The 13,076-nt window shown below is 38.4% G+C and overlaps 1 protein-coding gene across 2 annotated transcripts; it reads left to right on the forward strand.

The window, feature by feature from the left end:
* The first annotated feature begins 1,035 nt into the window (after positions 1 to 1,035).
* Positions 1,036 to 12,170, forward strand: paip1 (poly(A) binding protein interacting protein 1). Of its 2 annotated transcripts, none has more exons than XM_028578115.1 (11): positions 1,036 to 1,436; positions 3,895 to 3,983; positions 4,195 to 4,395; positions 4,546 to 4,658; positions 4,983 to 5,094; positions 5,665 to 5,790; positions 5,892 to 5,998; positions 7,109 to 7,226; positions 7,334 to 7,388; positions 9,423 to 9,501; positions 11,326 to 12,170. In XM_028578115.1, exons 1-11 carry the CDS (start codon positions 1,235 to 1,237, stop codon positions 11,411 to 11,413), a joined length of 1,290 nt encoding a protein of 429 aa, XP_028433916.1. In that variant the 5' UTR covers positions 1,036 to 1,234; the 3' UTR covers positions 11,414 to 12,170. The 2 variants fall into 2 exon arrangements, with proteins under 2 accessions (XP_028433916.1, XP_028433915.1); XM_028578114.1 differs by having other exon boundaries at positions 1,037 to 1,436; positions 3,832 to 3,983.
* Positions 12,171 to 13,076: the final 906 nt, after the last annotated feature.

Consider the following 13,076-nt stretch of genomic DNA (forward strand, 5'->3'; position numbering starts at 1 on the left):
TGTTATGGCGAGCTCTTTGGAGGGACAGTTCTTGTTAAACATACGCGTCACTTCTAGGCTCGGGCAGTCCAGTTCCTTGCCTTGCTCTTTGAGGCGATCAGCAGCAACGTCCGCAGCCTGGTTGAGCCTCAGCCAGTAGTCGTACGCATCCTCATTACTCCTCGGCAGTGTAGTGTAAAAGTCTGCTAGGGGGAGAGGTGAACAGGGGACAGCAGCAAAATGTTTACGGAGAAGACCATAGATGGCGTCTGGGTTCCGGGTCACATCAATGCCACTGTTCCTCATTCCGAACTTAACAACATCTTTAGCCCTACCCCTGAGATGGATGAGTATTTCCTCCGCTTGTTGCTCCGTTCTGACATCCATCCTCTTCATGTAGTTCTTCATCAGGTCCTCCCACTCATGCACATCTACAGTGTCCGTGCCATCCCCTTTGAAGGTTGGAGGCTCATTCACCTTCCTGTGAGGCACTAGCTGTACTCGTGACAGGTCCAGACTCTGTGTGGATGTGTTAGTGGGCGTGTCATGTGGAACTGAAGTACTATATGTTCATTGGACCCTCCCCTACTTTGTTAATTGTTAGTGAGTAAACCTAACAATTTGTGTATAGTACTCGAGTAAAATGAGTACTGTACTCTACCTATAAAACAATGGCTTATGTGCAGTTTAGTGTCCCAAATTATTTTCCAAAAACTGAGTGCCCCAAATGATGAGGGTCTTATCTGAGACAGGTTAAGGTTAGGGTCAGGGTTAGGGTAGCACAGGTGGTTTAGCAGGTTCATAATTAATTTAGGACATTGTATGGGGAATTTCGGACACTAAACTGCACGTATACCTAAAATAATAATATGTATGCATACTTAATTGTGATATGTCTAAAATTACTTAAGAATCTGAATAATCTTACAATCACTGATAACACCGTGCTGTATTCTGAATTTGCACGATGCACAATTTATGGCTGAGCTTCCACTCCAAGCCACTAGAGGGATACCGTTTTTTTCCACATCACACACTGTTGTGGATAGCGACAGCGAGTTTGTTGTTAAAGGAAGTGACCAAAAAAAAAAGTTGTGTATGATACTAGCCCATAGAGAAAAAAGCCATCATGAAAGAGAGATAGGTGGTGCTTTGTTGTGATAAAACAAAAGCAAGCAATTGCTGCTACGCAAAACAAAAAGCAGTGAACAGCATTTCTTCTTTTAATGCTGCTTTGAGAGTCAAGAGAGCAGACATGAACGACAGTTTCGACCGAGCTCCCGGAGCAGGGAGAACCCGAAATCTACCCGCGGACCCCGGGCTTGCGGGAGGCGCCGCCGGGGATTGTGAAACCAAAACAACGCTTTTCAACCAAAGGGAACCATTGAGACAGCCGCGAACATCCCCGCCTTTTGCCGAGAACAACATTAGCACGGCCAACGTCGTGGGTGGTGGAGGTAGGGAGCTGTCAATTAACGCTAGCTAACGACAACTGAGCTAATTTAGCTAGCTACTTTCAGATTCGAGTTCATGTAAATACAACTCGCTTAGCTAGCTACGTGATCACGGAAGGCCAGAGCTGTGTTTGCATATATTTAATAGTAGCCACACAAATTACCTCCGGCTTGAAAGTTCCTCTGAGAAGCCTATGGGGGTTAAGTTACTAGTTTAACATGGTATTAATCTGGTTCTGTAACGTGAATTGGCTAGCTAGCTGCTTAGTACCATTAATGTTCGCTAGCCAAATTTTGACGTTGCGAAATGCACCTGTTGGATTGTTCTTTCACGTGAAGCAACGCAGCGTCTAAATAAAGCTCCCACTCAGATGTCACGTAGTTAGTTGATTAGTTACTTGCCACATTTAAAGCTGAATACCCAGCTAACACTTTGAAGAGAAAACGTTATGTTATAATAGTCATATAAAAATAGAATAGTTATGTTCTATACTATAACTACTAACGTTACACTAACGTGCCACCCTCACTATATCATAATGTACATATTATACTACATTATGTTATTATGTTACCTTGACTCCTGCACTATATTCTAATAAATTAATACAGACAAACATTTGAGTTCCATTATTTAACCATATATCAGTCTGGTGTACTCTGTTTACGGAGACCTGTTGACTCTGCTGCTATTAATCACACCACTGTCACTTTATTATGTAATTTGTCTCCAAATACTCTTGGATAGTTTTTATTCTTTTAGTTTTTGTACCTATAGATGTCACCTTATTCTTTGTGTTTTAGCTATAAAACTCTGTATTGTAATGAGTACTATGTTGGACAATTGGATGCCCTATTGTGATCTTTTTCTAAAGGACTCTGTATGGTCATGATGACATAGGCAGGTCTGAAAAGCACAACCTGTGTTAAACTGCATGCATATTGAACGTCTCCTAAAAGTATATTAGTATCAACCATTATGGTGAAAAATGTGTTGCTATTGCCTTCTGAAAAAAATGATTGAAACGAAATATCACTTCATCACTACAGTTAATAGCCAGCATGATCCGGTACTAATTTCTGGGATGACAGCCAACCAATTACAGATATTGCTCCACTATGTTGATGTGCACTGTACTAGGGCTGGGCGATATATCGATATAAAAAATATATCGATATATTTTTAAATGAGATATGGAATTAGACCATATCGCATATATCGATATAGTTCAAATTTGATCCTTGCTCCAAGCAAGCAAGCAAGCTGCTGATCCTTTTGGATTGTCCCTCTTTATTTTTTATAGGCTTTTTATTTAAGATATTTTTTTATTTAAATGTGCACCATATGGAGCTTTGATTTCAATAAAGGTACTCCTGTTGTTATACAGTATTTATATGTTATACAGTTTACATTTTATTGTTATTTGAACAGCTGAGCATTTAATCATGAACCAGGTGAAGAAACCTGTTCATTATTTATTCATTACTTTTTGTAACTGTTCACTGAAATAGCTGGTTGCTATGAAACTACTTGTGACATGTCATATTTGGCTTTGACTTTGACTGAACATTTGCTCTCACTTTGCGGGAAAAATATCGGGATATATATCGTATATCGATATTCAGCCAAAATATATCGGGATATGACTTTTGGTCCATATCGCCCAGCCCTACACTGTACTTTAGCAGCCCTTACAGTATGAACTGTAACCGATAAGTCTGGGAGATTGGGCCTGCGACCAGCACACATGCATCAGTTGCAGCACTGGGGGGCGGGTGTACACACACACACTATCTTGCCATTAGTCCGCATGAAACTCTTATTACTGACACAGCAGCACTATGATACGTATTAGAAAGTAATGTGTGTTATTTGGTGATGTATTACGTCTTTAGACTCAACATAAGTTTATAAGCACTTCGTTAGAGTGTTGTTTAGTATTGCAATCTGTTTATTATGAGTGGACTATGTCTTTTATGTCCTGTTGATTGTTTTGTTTTTACTGTGTATATCTTTTAATTGTGTTTCACATTTTGTGCCCACATTGCAAACCAATTTCCATCTGGGATAATAGGGTTGTCACCCAAGACTAAAACCAACAAATAATTGATCCTATTAACAATTATTATCTGTGTATCCATGCCTGATATAGCATATTCCTCTGTGCCATAGACTTTCTTTGCTGCCAAAAAATACTATTCAATACACATCAATGAGCCATGTTTGAACAAGGTTTGCTGAATAAGTCAGTATTTTTACAAAAGGACATATATATTTATTTGGACACCCATTTTGAAAGATTAACATTTTTGAATTAATAGATTACAACAGTAACAATGGGATGAATAGTGTCACATGTAACAAAGACTGAAAACTTATTTCTTCTTCCTTTTTCAGATTTTAAAAGACAGAGCAAACCCCAACAAAGTACAAATGCTGACAGCACGTCTGCCTCCACAGGTTGTAATGAAGTGGATTCTTTGGTCAAGTCATCAAAGCTTTCAGCCAGTGCCCCAGAGTTTGTCCCCTCTGGAATCAACACATATGAAGTAAGAGGAATTTTCACACCATCACTGCCTTTATTCTGACACTATTTTTTTTTCTTCTTTTCTTCCAAGTAGGAGTCGGGAATTGTGTCAGTAGCGCATCCATCATTACTATTTTGTGAACTTAGATTTTTATTTTTTATTTTAATATGTTAGGCTACTCAATTATTTTGCATTGGGTTTTTATTTCGTTTGTATTGTGATATTTGTATAGGACCCCTCTTATTATGATGACGACGACAGCAGCTATTACGGTGAACCAACCTTGGCTGATACAGTCAAAGGCTTCCTGGCCCACCTGAGCTCCTCACCAGGCTCCTTTGAGTCGGATGTTGAACACATAACTGGCATGCTCAATTCCTGGGTTACTACTGAAGAGTTGTTGAAGGAGCTGGTGGAACTGATATACACACAGGTTTGGAGTTTGTATACATTTTAAATATTGTGATTTTATACCAAACCTGCCTAAACACAGCATACATATTAAATATAAATGCATGTTTCTGACAAAACAAACAATTGTATAAGGTACCTTACTGAGTATTAAGTTTTCTTTTCATTTCAGTCTACTGCCATTCCAAACTTCTCTTACACGGGTGCCAGGCTCTGTAACTACCTGTCCCATCACCTCATTGTCAGTCCACCAAGTGGCAACTATCGTCAGCTGCTCCTGCAAAGGTGATTCATTTCAGTTTGTATCGTATTTACTGTGGGTTCATATCAGGATGTAGTAGACTAGATCTTATGATTTAAAAAAAAAAAAAAAAAAAAAACTTTCATTCAATACAATTTCTTGATAATTAGATGGATGAAAAAGGGTCTTGTTTTTTTATTAGACGATGTAGAAGCAGTAACAAATGTTGGTATCACAAAAGCAGTACTAGAAGTTGGAAGTATTTTTACAGACTAGTTATTGGGCGAGAATATCAATATGCAAAGCAGCGTGAACTGTCATTGTTGAGTCAAATCAACATTAAAAAGGAAGAACGTTTTCTTCCGTAGATGTCGAAAAGAGTATGAACAGAGGGATGTAGCGGTTCGAGGAGACCTGGAGACTCAGAAGAAATTCCACTCCTTTGTGCTCTTTCTTGGAGAGCTCTATCTTAACCTGGAGGTAAGACAGCATTGTATTATCATTCCTAAAGTGGTGTAAATGCATGTATTAAATCACTTTGTTTCAATTTACACAGCTCTATATTGACTTCCTTTTTGAATCACATAATTATGTCTCTATTTGGACAATACCTCGCACTGAATTTAGCCTCGCAAGCAATGCTTATGCTGCAGGTTGTGAGCTTGTTGGGGGGCCTACATGCTGCCCCAGTGGCACTGGGGAACACTTCGCTGGACTTGCTAAGTGTACTTGCTAATTTAAGCAGTCCATTCATATAAAAAAAACAGACCAAGCTAAATACACTTTTATTTATGCCTATTTGTATCAACTTGTCACTCATGTCCTGTTTGAGTTGCTGCCAGACATTTAGGATGGCTGTTGCTGCTGCTGCTGGCACATTCCGTTGTATTGTGGTCAACTTTATATATGTTGTAGATCTTAGGCAAGGGGGGCCAACTGTGCATGTTGGGTTCATAAGATACCAACACCAGAATACTACTTAGCATGCCTTCAATCTTCTCATTGCGTCAGTCATGTGTTATCTGTGCCAATCTTCTTTTGTTTGTTTAGATAAAGAAACCAAAAGGACCTCCAAGTCGAGCAAATATCCTCCTCACTGCGCTGAAAGACTTGTTAATCAGTCTGTTCTCCAAGCCTGTGGATGCAAATCTCATCTGCGCTGTCAAACTGCTTAAGGTTTCAAATCTCAATGAGATATGTTTACAGATTTGTATCAAACGCTTTCCAGGTAGTTCTACTGTGTTGGAAGGTAATAAGAATGTATTTCAAATTTACAGCTGACCGGCTCGGTCCTGGATGACACGTGGAAAGAGAGTGGAAAACCACACATGGAGGAATTGATCCAAAGAATAGAAAATATTCTACTGGATGCCACCTGCAGCAGGTGTGTATATCAATGTGGTCTTTTGTGCTGCTACTCAATACCTACGCTTAAGATAACCTTAGATATGAAAAAGCTTGAAATATGCCTAGACATCTGAGATGCTGCAAACTTGCAGGGATATTTGCAGAGGTGTCTGCCAACATAGTTGCACCTAATGATCATGTGTGTAATCAAACGCTTTGGAAGAATAGATATTCTTTCACAAAAAATAGGGCTGGGTATCGTTCAGAATCTTTCGATCCGGTGCCAATTTCGATACCTCAGTTTCGATACCGATTCCTAACGATACTTTTTTTCGATACCATATGTTTTAAAATCCATTTCAACATCAACAAAAATACATTAAACACAAAGCTTTTATTTTCCACCTTAATTGTGAATCAAAACAGTTTAAAGAAATGTAAAATTAAATTAAATTTAAAAATTCTGGTAAAACTGCTCACTCAGAGTAACATTAATAAAAGTGCCTTGCCTTGCAAGCTCAGCCTGTCAGTCAGTCATCAGGGCAGAGAAACCACTGTTGTGACTGCTTGTAAGAGGAAATGTAACGTAAACAGCACCGCAACCGCTTTCGGCTCGCCATTAATATCATATTGCAGCAAACGCTGTCTGCGTGAAGTTTTAAAAAACTGTAACCACACCTAAAACCAACCGTGACTCTCTGTGACTTCAACAAAACTGCAGACAGTTTACTCCGTCCGAACCTCTCCATGTGCGTGCGTGTGTGTGTGTCGGAGCTCCCCTCTGTGTCAATATGCAGAGAGGACAGATAAGCTTTTTTTCGATACCATAAAAGTATCAACGTTCGGTACCCAGCCCTAACAAAAAATGAAGTCATCAAGTATATCATGTTTCAGAGTTTTAGAAAACAACAGAAGAAACCAACGTGTAGCAAAGAGTTTTAGCTTTTTCACACACACACACACACACACACACACACACACACACACACACACACACACACACACACACACACTGGGAACGTATGTATCATTCAGAAGTCCGCAATAAACTGGCAAAATGCTGAAGTGCCAAAAAGCAGAACATTTCAGAGTTAAACCCTCATAGATGCTGTGTAAAACTTTCTGACATGAGCATGTCTGTCCTCAGGGATGTCAGACAGATGCTTCTTAAACTAGTGGAGTTGAGATCTAGTGATTGGGGCAGAGTCCGTGCTGCCGCAGCAGCCAGCAACGCCACGCCAGACAACGACCCTAACTACTTCATGGTGAGTCTCCACTGTACTATACTCCCCGTTTTTCTTTTCTTTTTAATTCTATTTTTTTTTTTTCTCTGCATTTCTGTTTTTTCATGGATTTGTTTTTCTCCTCTCAGAATGAACCTACATTCTACACAGAAGATGGTACTCCTTTTACAGCAGCAGATCCAGGTGAGACTATGTACACGTTTGTGATAGATAAGGAGCGAGCAACAAAGGTTTTCTCTTTACCATGTTTTCATTTCTGTTCAGTCAATCACATGCACAGTGGACATGTAAGATCTTGTCTGTTATGGAGATCTAAAAACCCACAAGAATAATGTAAAGTGGTTTCTGTATAGTTTATGCACACAAATGAAAAGTCTAGAAGACAAAAAATAATTTCACAAATAGTTCTAATAAATATGCATCTTGGCTTAACTCATCCTGGTTACTCTCCTCAGACTAATAATTGAATAAGTCATTTAAATGGTAGAAAGAAGCAGTCCTTCCTAATTTAAATAGAAAAAAAATGTAACCACTTAGGGATGTGCGATATGGCCTAAAATCCATATTGCGATATAGATTGCAGCCTCTTGCGATAACGATATATATCATGATATATACATTATAATAGAACCATTTCAGAACAGGTTACATAGACCCTAAGGAAAGAGAAAGAAACGTAGTATGTAGTTTTGAGAACATTTATTGTGCAAAACCGTAATTATACAACATAATGTTGCAGATAAAATAAAATTCAAGTACACTAGTTGCAGACTTAAGTATTGGGTTTCTTTCCTTTAGTGTAAACACAGATACTTCAAATGAAAACATAATAAAGTGCAAAATGAAAGCACAATAATTCTTTTGAATAAAGAAGATACTTCAAGTATAAGGCACATATACTCAACTAAAGAAAATGTTTTAAGTATAAAAGTTTCTTTACAGTAGTGCCATGCCATAGATAGGGTTGGGCATTGAGAACCGATTCCTAATCGGAATCGTTTCAAAAATTACGATTCCATTAGAATCGTTTCTGTATTGGAATCATTTTGGAATTGGAGGATTTGGTTTCAAATCCGATCATCACTTCCCAATTTAACATGCGCAAGTTTGGGTTTCCGTAGCAGCCAGGCGCTTGTTGTGTTGCAGCCATGTAGCACAGTAAGCGGCGCTCTAGTCTGGCTTTATTTTACGTTGAAAAAGCTGTAAAACTGCAAACCACTGTTGAATCAAAATAAAACTTTCCTCTTATTTGTGAAAGTAGGCATGTGACCCGTTTGAACTCCACCTCTCAAAGAATTGGAATCGAGAATCGATAAGAACCGGAATCGAAAGGAAAAATCGGAATTGGAATCAAAATCGTTAAAATCCAAACGATGCCCAACCCTAGCCATAGATAGTAAAAAGTGCAAAACAGTGACTGAGCACGCATGCGCGCACGCACACGGCTGTATGTTCAGCGGGGAAGTACGACGTCTGCAAACACCGGCTGCCAAGATTCCAATCGTCCGTTATATAGTGAATGGTCAGGCTGATGAGAGGCTCCATGGTACGGCTCGACCACAGGTCCGTTGTAGCAGCTTAAATCCGAACCAAGTCCAAATAATGGATGTTGCACGGGCTTTTTCACCAGCTCCTCCGTTTCGCTTTCAGCCGTGTTTACTGCTTTGAAGCCGGTTGCAGCTCGTGGCTCTAAATTTCGCGGGTAGATTGCGTCATCAACATGCACTATCAATCTATCAATCAATCAATCATTGATCGATCAAAAAAAAACGCAACTGCACTGAATGCACCTTGCACAACCTTGCACAATAGGGTTATCTACATCCTATCATTACTAGTGAAACAGTTGTACATTTTTGCTCCCCAACTTGCACATTAAGTTTATCTATATCTATTGAAACAGTTGTACATTTTATTTCCAAATTGTATATATTTTAAATATTGCTTGTGTAGTATTCAATTATTATTTCATGTATATTGTTTCCTATTATTTAATGTATACTCTGTATGTGTGCTGTGTGTCTGGTATTTTGTTGCTGCAACACCGTTATTTCCCATTTTTTGGGATCAATAAAATCGCGATAGTGCATTATAATTAAAATCTCTATCGTAGGCCAATTTTGTATCGTTATTATTGCATATCGTTTCTATCACCCATTACTATAACCGTGTTGCTACCTCTTATGTTCCTTAACGTCGGCCTCTCTGCTTTTACAGAATATGCTGAGAAATATCAAGAGATCCTGGACAGGCAGGACTATTTCCATGATCTTGATGGAGAAAATGGAAATGAAATGTAAGTACATATCATAGGGATGAAAAAATATATAGATGGGTCATGCACACCTTTCTTTTACGTCACAGCCACCTACTTTACTGTGGGCCTAAAGGTACCATTCAAAGAAATAACTATCACATCCTAAACCATAATCAGAATACCTAAAATCAATGCCAGTCACCGCTTTGTGATGTGTTTTTTAGATTGGTTGTATAGTGAAAACTCTGAGCAAGCAGCTACAATAAATTCAGTGCAAGGTATTGTCCAAATAGAGACATAATTATGTGATTCAAAAAGGAAGTCAATTGTGTTGTGTAAATTGAAACAAAGTGATTGAATACATGCATTTACACCACTTTAGGAATGATAGTATAATGCTTTCCTACCTAATGCATAACATTAGTTAAGATTAACCAATTAATTATCTCCACCTGCTGCGTACAATGACTAGTGTGTAGGATTTAGGGCAATCTATTGGCAGAAATGGAATATAATATTAGTAACTATGTTCATTAGTGCAAAATAACCTGAAAATAAGAATTGTGTTTCCGTTACCTTAGAATGGGTTGTTTTTATCTACATACTGAGCGGGTCATCGTCCACAGAGGCCGCCATGTCGCACCGCCATGTTTCTTCAGTAGCCCAGAACGGACAAACCGAACGCTGGTTCTAGGTCGGGCCATTCGCGTTTTTGCGTCGGCCACTGGACAGTAGTTCTCCCACACGCTGGCACACAGCAGAAGTTTCAGTTGGTTGCAGTCTGCAACCTCACCACTAGATGGCACTAAATCTTACACACTGAACCTTTTAAGGTTGCCAAAAGAATACTTTGATACTTCTTCTATTACCACGTGTTTAAAACGATAACGATCTACGTTAATTTTACATTTGATAATATCGAAAGTACCGAAGCTATAAAAATAAAAAGAGATCAGAAACAACGGCTGTGGCTGTTACGGCATTCTCTACAGCAATGAACCCAGCGCGTGACTGGAGGCACAAGCAGGCAGCACTACGCAAGTGGATGTCAGAGCAGCCAGCCACCTGTCATTGGTATTCCAAAAGCAAGCTAGAGTTAGCTGGGGCAACGGACTTTCTTTTTTTTTTTTTTGCCTTGATATCGAAAGAGGCATTGAGTAACTAGAATTGTATCTAAGTTGAAAATTCTGGTATCGTGACAACCTTATATTCAGTGAACAAACAAGTTACTGACGTGGTTTATTTGTTTATTTCTTGTTTATTTCAATATATTCTATTGCTTTTGGCAAACGAGCATCTAACGTACAGATAACGTGGATGTCATCAAAGTAATGAGTTGGGATCATTTTAGTACTCGCATTGCAATTTTTTAAATGAGATATTCTGGTAACTGATGTTACAGTAATTATTATCTGGGTTATTCAACACTAGATCGTGGTTCTAATTAGACCCGGATCTTCTAAAAGTTCAACAGTAGCACCGTGCTGCTGGCACATCTTCGTTTATATGTCTGCATAGTGGCTTGACACAGGTCATATGACCACGACTGACCTGTGGGCCCCTGAGCTTGGTGAATGTGTTTGACTGGCCCACAATGCAACATGGTCGACCACTGCCTCAGATTCAGTTTAGTCAGCAGTTAGGTATGAAAGAGGGCTTAGCCCGCTCCTATCCTCTCTCTCAGAACTGTGTTAGTGTTTGGCTGTGAGCTTGTGTTTTTGTGTCGTGTAAATGGCAGTTTCTTACACCAATTGTTGGTAATGTAATATTAGTTACACACACCATTATACATTCAGGAGCACATTTGTCTTGAAGATAAAAAAAAAAAAAAAAAATTAATCACTTGTTTTGTTGTGTTCACAGATACGACTCTGAAGATGAGATGGAGCCTGAGATAGAAGAAGCTTTTGAGAATTTTTGTTTAGAAGCAGAGAGGAAACGACAACAATGACGCAAGAGTGAGAATCTGTAAGACTCAACAGGCACATATTGTACTTTTCCCACTGGAATGTTGAAAAGCAAAGGAAACTAGAATCAGATAGGTTCAAACTTTCATTTTACTGCAAACAAGCATTTTAAAATAAGAGCTGTTCATAGTTGCACTTCTGACACTTTTTTTTTTTCCGTCAGTGTTGATTAGGAAATGGGGACAATCAACAGGGTTAATTGTTCGAAATATTGAGGTATTAAGTTTTTTTTTGGACATGAAAGTTCTTTGTTTGTTGTTTTTAATAATTTCATAACGTATTTCCTAAACGCCTAAACTAAAATGCCAAGAGGGAAATAGTTTGCTGTGGATTTTTTTGGAGTTCTTTTCTGAAAGGCAGATACGTTTCATCAGAGGTGTGCATACTTTGTTAAATACTAATTAATGCCCCATGCGTTACGTATAGGCCAAAAAGTTGTGCACTTTGGAAAATGCATTATAGCTCTAAAAGAAATTATAATTGTCAAACTGAGAAGTGAGTATAGATAAAACTTTTTTTTATATCTCTCTGGGGCTAAAGACAGCATTTTAAAAAATACTAAGTAAAATATTAAACATTTTGAGAATCAGTGGTCAGTGTGACATAAAAAGGAAGAATTGTTATCCCAAGACTGAAAGACTGTTTACCAGCCATCCATGCAGCGCCCAAGGAATGTTGTTCTGTAGTTTGTAAATATTATTTATGGTATTGTTTGCCTGCAATAAACTCTTTATAATGTGAGATTTTATTTGCTTGATTTGTCTTTGAGCCTTTTTGAGGTTGAAGGAGATATATGCAGATATGCATCATCTATTTGGTATGCCCACATTAATGTTTGGCTCAACAGATTTAATTGTGAAGGGATTTTATTTTTAATTTTTTTTGACACTGTCCGTGGTGTTTCAAAGAAAAATTACTGTTTAATTTACTGTTGGCGCCAATACCCTCTGTATAGATGTTACCTATAAATTGTCCCTCTAGTCTACGACTCCATCACTCCATACTAAATGAAAATAAAGTGACAAATCCCAAGTCCCTGGTTTCTTGCAAGAAAGTGCACACTTAATTTAAGACTAATGAAAATATTGGAGAAAAATAATCTGATTGCACTACAAGCTGCAAGAAGGTAATCAGTAGATTGTTTTAGATTTCTTTTTATCATAACCTCTCTTACTCTACTTCTCTCTCCTGTGTAATGATTACAGAAATATTTCCCAACTAGAAACAAGTCAGTCTGAACCAACTCTGCCATCATCTGGTGACTTTGTGTTTGTGCAAAACTTCCCAGATGACAGCAAAGCATTTGCTTTGGAAATGCATTCTCTGTCATTACCGTATCTGTCGGTCAGATGACAGAATTTACAGTTCTGTGGGAGATTTGCGCAGAGATACTCTGGCGCGCTGATTTACAGTTGACTAGTAAGTGGAAAGACGAGGCTGATTTAATTTACAGGTTTCAGACTGGCAAATGGCCCTGTGAGCTATTGTTTTGTGCATTATACAAACCTTTAATCTATCTGGTTCATCAGGAACAATAACAATTGAAATATTGATAGTAATTGATGATACGTGATTGACATGAATACAAGTTAGTTGCTTTATATTTGAAGCGTGAATTAGTCATAGCTCACCACTTGTTTCACCCAG

The sequence above is a fragment of the Perca flavescens genome, chromosome 5 (assembly GCF_004354835.1).
Source record: "Perca flavescens isolate YP-PL-M2 chromosome 5, PFLA_1.0, whole genome shotgun sequence".
NCBI classification, from domain to species: domain Eukaryota; kingdom Metazoa; phylum Chordata; class Actinopteri; order Perciformes; family Percidae; genus Perca; species Perca flavescens.